The sequence below is a fragment of the Cardiocondyla obscurior genome, linkage group LG20, assembly GCF_019399895.1.
Source record: "Cardiocondyla obscurior isolate alpha-2009 linkage group LG20, Cobs3.1, whole genome shotgun sequence".
In the NCBI taxonomy this organism is placed as follows: Eukaryota; Metazoa; Arthropoda; class Insecta; order Hymenoptera; family Formicidae; genus Cardiocondyla; species Cardiocondyla obscurior.
Window position 1 is genome coordinate 3698304 of NC_091883.1, and position 7152 is coordinate 3705455.

The following is a 7152-nucleotide window of genomic DNA, read 5'->3' on the forward strand; positions in this document are numbered from 1 at the left end:
GGCCCCGTGCTGGCGTAACGTTAAGTATTCACGTAACTCCGGCGAGTTCTCGCGGTCGCGTCTCGTCGCCTGGTTACGAGCCATTAATCTCAAGTGTAACGGCCAGCGGCGGAGGATCCGTTCGAACCGAATAAACAACGTCCGCCACGCGGATTGAGACCGTATCGCGATCATACCTGTCTAACGATTCTAACGATTGCATCTCTATCTCGGATATCTCTTTAATATCTCTCTTATCGACGCGCCGTCGTCTAAATTCATTCAACGTTGAAACAAAGTTATAGCTCGGCCGTAAATTGCGATACCCTGGAAGAGTCCTAGGTTGATAAATCTCGTTGATAATATCCGCGGCGTGTAACGATCGGGATAACGAAATTCCCCCTCGAGGCTCGATCACGTGCGGAAGTCGCAAAACGGATGCCTGTCCAAAGTGCCATTCCATTTCAGAACACCGCGACGCTCCGTTTAAAGCTACGGATCGTGCGATGCCATCGGAGGCGAGTCCTACCAATTCCGGCAATTACACCCGCCCACGAAACATCGTTAGCTCGTTGTCGCTCATCAATTTTCTAATTGGCGGCTGGTGATGACCGATCCTATTCGCGCGAGACAATTTTTTTTTTCGTCGCGAGGAAGCGAAGCTACTCTCGCGTTAAAGCCTGCACGATTTCGCTTATCGCGGCGAAATTCGCACGTCGACAAGCCGATGAATTCGCGACTGGTCGCGCGCGATCGTTATACTCATCGTCGAGAGCCTTGCGAGTCTATTTAACGCGGATCGGTTCTGATTCCCGGCAAACTGCAACGCGAGATTAATTGCCAGACTATTTAAACCGCAGCGGCTGAAATTAAAGTGGCGGGTTAAGAAAAAAAATCTTTTTCCCGCACGGTTTCCGTGTAGCACGGTGGATTTTCTCATCGCTTCGGGTATAATGCCCCCGGTACGTTGAGGCCACTGTACGGTCTTTCTCACAAATCTATACAAGCGTCGTAAGGATATCTACTTATTGCCGGTTCCCGTGTGACCGTGCATTCGAATCTTTTCGATAATTAACGCCGACAGAAGCGCGTACGCGATACTTTCCATCCACGTGACGTACCGTTGTGACGGTCGCGTGCGACTCGCGAGTGGGAATCTGTATCGCGAAGTGATTACGATTGATACAAGCACGATCGACGACATATATAATGTATACGTATTGCGAATATATTATGCAATTCGTGCAGTTAAGTGCACGACGAACGTGTTCCCGTGTCGCTTCTTTCCGCTTTGTTCCGCGTGAATAAGAATGTATTAATTAATTAATTGATTGACCGATTGATTAATTCGTAAAGATATTTTATTATATTAATCTACAGTTTAATTGAAATTAAATAATCTTTAATAAATATCTTTTTTCGGCAGATTTCTACGTAGATTTATACATAGATGAAGGTAGTTGCCAAAGATGTTTTATTTCTCCTTCGTCTTTAAGATAAATTCCATTAGCAGAAAGAAATTCGATAACCCGCCCAACGTTTTCCTGTCTAGATTTTAACCGGCTCAGTTTTCACGGGGGTCTACGAGGGTGAAACCGAGTCATCTGTCTATCAGCGACTGCCCTCGATATCGCTCCTTATGTTTCTCGCGAGCCGCGCCCGGTGTATATCGCGGGACGGATCGGGAACGGCCGCTACGCGAGACGCGTAGTTCGTTTTAACGATCGTGGGAGAAGATCTGCGACGCGAGGACAATACGATACACGGAAAAGTCCAACGACTTTTTCCACGGGATCAAGTGCACGGGCTCACTCTCTCTCTTTTTAGTCAAGACAAAATGGCGAAAATGGCGAGAACCCGCGCGCGCGCGCGCAGCTCGCTCTGATCCGCTGGACCACCGACGTCCACCTCAAGGTTGATCGCGAAAATAAATATCGATGCGGAGGAGGTATCCGCGCGCGGGTACTAACCTGTTTGCTGCGCCGCGGCTCCGCTCTGCTGCAGTCTGCCGACGTCCGTCATCCTCGGTGATCTAGGCGGTGGTCGTCCCGGGAGATGACTACTCCGAAGATGCCTCACGACCCAGCTCCGCGCCGAGCGCACTCCACTTCACGCGCCCGCGCACACTGCGTTGAGGACCGGGGTGATGCCCGCGGACACGCCGTACACGCACGATAACACGCGAGAACGAGCCGTGCAGCAAGGTGAGCGAAGCCCCGAGCTAGGTGGTCGTCGGTGACACTGCGCGGGAGATGACGCGGGAGACGCGGCGGGCGATTGAACCGACGCGTTTGAACCGACTGACTCTAGACCGTCACGCCACCACCGGCTCGCCGGGACCGAGTCGTACCCTCCGCCTGCCCCCTTGCCCCTGTACCCCGCAAGCGAAGCCCGCCGAGCGCGAACGAACGCGTCTGTCCATCCACCCACGGCACCCACGAGAAACGTGTACCGTCATCGCGCCACCCAGGTACACTTCACCGTCGAGAATTGCGTTCGTGGTGCCGCGAGGCGGCTAGCGTACGTGATCTCGGCGTGGTGTGGGTCGAATCTCACACGAAGCGCGCGCGTAGATGTTCCACGTAACAGCGGCCGCAGAGGTCCGAGGGGGACTAGAAAAGCGCGCCTCACCACTACTCGCTGACTCGCCGGCCGAGGAGTGGGGGAACTCACCTACGCCAGCCGCCGTCCCCGCAAAAAATGCCTGCCATGCCATACCTGCTTTTTAACGTACACAACAAGAACAAAAATATCACGCGCGATTGAAATCCGCGACTTCGCCGCTTAAAACGCGATCTATTCGTCCGAGCTCTTGTCTCTTAGACGCGGATGCTTTTCTTTTCGGACACTGGAGAAAGCATCTCGCATGCATGCCCGTCCGAGATCATCGGTGGAGAATCGCTTCCTCGGCTTCGAAAAGCCTTGATTCAATTTTCTCAAGTAGAATCGAAACTACTTTTGGTAGGACGCTTTGCGACAAGCGTTCGCGAAACGTTAAAACGTCCTTATGGCACTCTTAATTTCCGCGCGAGTTAATTAAGGGTAATTAGGCTGCTGGCGACTTTAAGCGAGTTACCTCACCGTTTTCACTTGTTCACACTTGTTCTTTGAACTTGGTTCAAAGCGATTATACGTTTCACGAAGCAGTTAAAGTACTTGAATAGTCATTCAACAATAATATAACGCTTTTACAAAGTTGTTTCGAGTAAAAAGAACGAGGATTTCTATTCGAGTAATTAATAACGTTATCATATAACGCGCGATTAAAGTCTAGAGGTAAAAGATACGAGCGGTGATTGCATTATTACACGTTTTCTACAATGCGGGAAATTCAACAAAAGTGTCGGCTTTTAAATAGATTTCGGCAACGACGTACCTCGTTGTTCTATGTTTCTCACGCGATTGCTTAACTAGAGCAAGAAAATGTCAGATAAAAATAGCCAAACTTATATGCGCCAGTAACAAAGCATCTGTTCGCATTTTGTCACATCGTTTAAGTTAAGACAATTCTTTCGTGTCGGTAAATAGCTTGAGGATTTCACAATATACAAACAAAATGCGAATAAATTCAATAAATTAATCGCCTGAGATTTATAAATATAAATATTAATGTGTATATATATATATATATGTCAAATAGAATATTTTAAAAATAATAAGGTGGAAAACTTTTAACCCTCTCCGTTGGCTCGAGAGGAATAATTTATTACAGTAACAATAAGAAGTAAATTAATATCGACCATTTCATCTGACTTTGTACAATGCTGCTATATAAAGATAACCTTCTGTATTTCCTATAAAATTTAAAGACGCCGTGAAACCGAATTAAATAATAATTATGTCGTGCGTTTAAAGGTGAAGTTCTTTCGGTGCTTGATGGGCCTTCCTTCTTTCTTGTTTTCAGTTTAGTCAAGTGCTGCTTGGGACCTGGCTGGTTTCAGGATTGCGTCGCGGTGCGTATTGTCAAACGTATCCTTGCGTGATCCGGCGGGGGAGGAGGAAGATGAGAAGTGGCGAATGTGACGAGCGAGTATGACGAATGTTGTCCGTCGTCGACGTGGAGGTCAGGGCATCGATGTCAACAGCCGTTTTAACTAATCTTCGCTTGCTGCCGCTCTCTCGCACAGCCGACGAAGGAACGCTGCGAACGAAATCAGATTGATCAATACACCTTTTCGCGCAGACAAAATCGCGAAACATTGACGAATGAATAAGCAATTGTTCACGAAGACGAGATAACTCCAAGGCGGAAGTAAAGAATTAGTTTGTGCGTGAAGCTGAAAATACTTAATCTTAATCTAATCGGCACAGCAGTCAGTGCTTGATTTTATTTATTACTGCCACGCGGAGTTTATTTGTCAGCAGCAAAGCGACAAGTACGTGAAAGCGATAAATAAATAACGTAACGTACAGGAAGCATTAATAATTCGCGTAGCAGATAAGTACGAGAGTATCAAAGTTGTCTGTGTAACAGAAGTATGCGCGAAAGAATGGAATTACATGTACGATTGTAATTAATGTAAAAAGTAAATAAAATTATTTTTATTAACATATGTAATTTTTTTTTCATTATTCACACAAGTCGCGGATAAAGAGGAAGTTTTACGTTTAATAAAAATCCGTATTTATTGAAAATTTCCGTGTCATTATTTAACGAGCGATTAATTTTTCTCGATTTATTTTGTTTTCTGTAATTTGCTTCGGCGATCCCGTCGGGTCGTCGACCCCGCGCGCGAGCAAAACCTTCGTGCGTGTTTTCTGCGCGAGAAGCGGGTTATCGATTTCCAGCATCCCTGTTGAGCTGCAACGTGGCGTCCTATAAATTCTGGAATACGCTCAGCGTGAGACCGTGGACCAGACAATGTTAATAGAATAGAAATATGTCGAAAGACCAAGAAACAGAAAGGCAGATAAATAGACAGATTGACAGATAGGTGAATGAGAGGCAGAGAAATGACGGACAATCGCGGAATCGTGCTACAGGGTGTACTCACGATGGATGATCAACGTTTCGATAACACCTCGACCGCTTACAACAGCACCATCATCTTCTTCAAGAAGGCTGTGAAAACACAAAAATGCGGAAGTGTCAAACGACGGAGAGGGAAACTAATTTAATCCGGGGGAGTCTCCTCACGCTACCGGAGGGCCGTATCACGAACCGGAGGGCTTGTTAATTGTACAGTTTGTATATACAGAGGGACGTTCTAGTTCTAACGAAACAGATTTAAGGACCTTAAAAATAGATAAGGGCATCAATAGTTTTTTTTTTCTTTTTTTTTCTAACTAATATGTACTAATGCAATCAATATGATACAGGCGATCTGACACTCTTTTCTTCTATCTCGGGGGGATGAAGGGGCAATGCATTCACGGTACCGAGCCAAAAAAAAAGAGGCCGATACTTACGGGCGTAAGGGATGAAACCGTCTTCGTCTTCTGGGTCCATGCAGTCCTTTAAAACCGTGTCGCATTCCACATCGGTAAGACGTTCACCTACACAGCGATTTAAATATACATACAATTACATTAATTAAAAATTACACATCAGAAAATTGTACTATGTAATACAAATTATTAAATAAAATATAGTAGCCGTAAAAGAATGTTTTTCTTTTCTTTTTTCTACCTGCTTCGAATTGTTAATTAAAAAATTAATCATACCAAGAGACAGAAGTGTGTGGGACAATTCCGCGCCGAGCATCGTTCCGTTTTCCTGCTTGTCGTACAGCTTCAAACACTCGAGGAAGTCTTCGTAGCACCCTTGCTCCTTGTCCTTTTTGCACTGGCTGAAGATAGGCAAGAATTCATCCAGTTTCATCTTCTTCTCGCCCTTCTTCTTCGTGCCGCCCAGTTTCTCGATGGTCGCATTTGTGGGATTCAAGTTCAACGCGCGAAGGACGTCGCCAAGATTAACCGCGTCGATGACGTTGGTGCCGTCATCGTCATAAATGGAGAAGGCAAATTCCGCCCCTATTTAACAAAAAGAATATTTCATCTGGCGCACTTTTCCAGCGTCAATAGCCGAGGAATTATTTTTTGCCAACGGCCTAATGTTCTCGATAATAATATCACTCTGGGATTAAGCCGCCCCTTGCTATCGTCGACCGCGTACAATTAGTCTCATTTTTAAATAAACGAGATGCGAAATCTGGGTTAATATCAGTTGGGACGCAAAGTACCGCGTGCGTACCTTCCTTCAAAAATATTCTTCTATTTTGGGAGAAGCAGTGAGCCTCACCGCTGATTGAAGAAGCTAGCGGTGGAAGCTGTGGGTCAGATTACCCCCCGCCGAACCATATAAGAACAGCCTACGAACCTATTTTTGACACGCTGCGAAACGGCAGCGGTCCACCTACCCGCCTGGTCATTACGTAACGTCAAAATAGCACGCAGTACGGATAAATTACAAACGGCATGAAAAAATTCGCGACTTCTAATTTATTTGATTTAATTAAAAAATATATATATTTATATTAAAAAGTAATTAATGCCAAAAAATATAGACTTGAAGTTCTCTCAATACTTTGCAAAATTTAAATTTAATAATTATTAAAAAATTAATTATGTTTAATAAAGATTATTCATCGGCAGACGTTGTAAATAATTAAAATTTAAATAGAAATATATAACATAATGTTTTAATATTAATATTAATCACTGGTAAATAATGTACTTTAATTTAACACGAATTTTCCCGTCGATTTTCATTACCACCGAATTAATGATAAGTTTTGCATTTCCCTATTGAAACTTTCGTCACTTTCTAGCCGCGTGACCCACGTCTACAAAGTTATACGTAAAAGTCACTCATAGTTACACTAATTGCGAGTTGATTAATTTTCGTTAATCATTTACGCGTCGGAATATAACAGAACGGTTTGAAGTTTACTCACTTTCAACATCTTTACTGCCGAGATCTGCCTGAAATAATAAAGAATCTTTCTCGTTATACTGAATTTTAATTGAAAATATTTCAACGTTAATTAGCTTAATTAATTTATAAAAATTACTCGATTGCAATTATTAAATGTTACGTCGTACATAGAAAACAATCAGAACGTTTTTTAAGTACCAGAAAAGAAAGACTGAATATTCGAGACTCACCATTGTCGGTTGTCTGGTAGCAGTGGATGCTGACTGAACGAAGCGTGGACCAGAAGTGGTACCCGG

General features: G+C 44.3%; 1 protein-coding gene across 1 annotated transcript; it reads right to left on the reverse strand.

Moving 5' to 3' along the window:
* Positions 1–3645: 3645 nt before the first annotated feature.
* Positions 3646–7142, reverse strand: Mlc1 (Myosin light chain alkali). Its single transcript, XM_070669992.1, has 6 exons — positions 7087–7142; positions 6876–6903; positions 5644–5952; positions 5389–5475; positions 4974–5041; positions 3646–4120 (listed from the first exon to the last, which is right to left on the reverse strand). The coding sequence occupies exons 1-5, from the start codon at positions 7087–7089 to the stop codon at positions 5010–5012; spliced, it is 459 nt and encodes a 152-aa protein (XP_070526093.1). The 5' UTR covers positions 7090–7142; the 3' UTR covers positions 3646–4120; positions 4974–5009.
* Between the last annotated feature and the right edge of the window lie 10 nt (positions 7143–7152).

Coding starts and splice junctions, on each gene's coding strand:
- Mlc1 (XM_070669992.1), bottom strand. Junction 5,953..6,875: donor CGGCAGTAAAGATGTTGAAA/GTGAGTAAACTT, acceptor TTTGTTAAATAG/GGGCGGAATTTGCCTTCTCC. Junction 5,476..5,643: donor CCACACACTTCTGTCTCTTG/GTATGATTAATT, acceptor ATCGCTGTGTAG/GTGAACGTCTTACCGATGTG.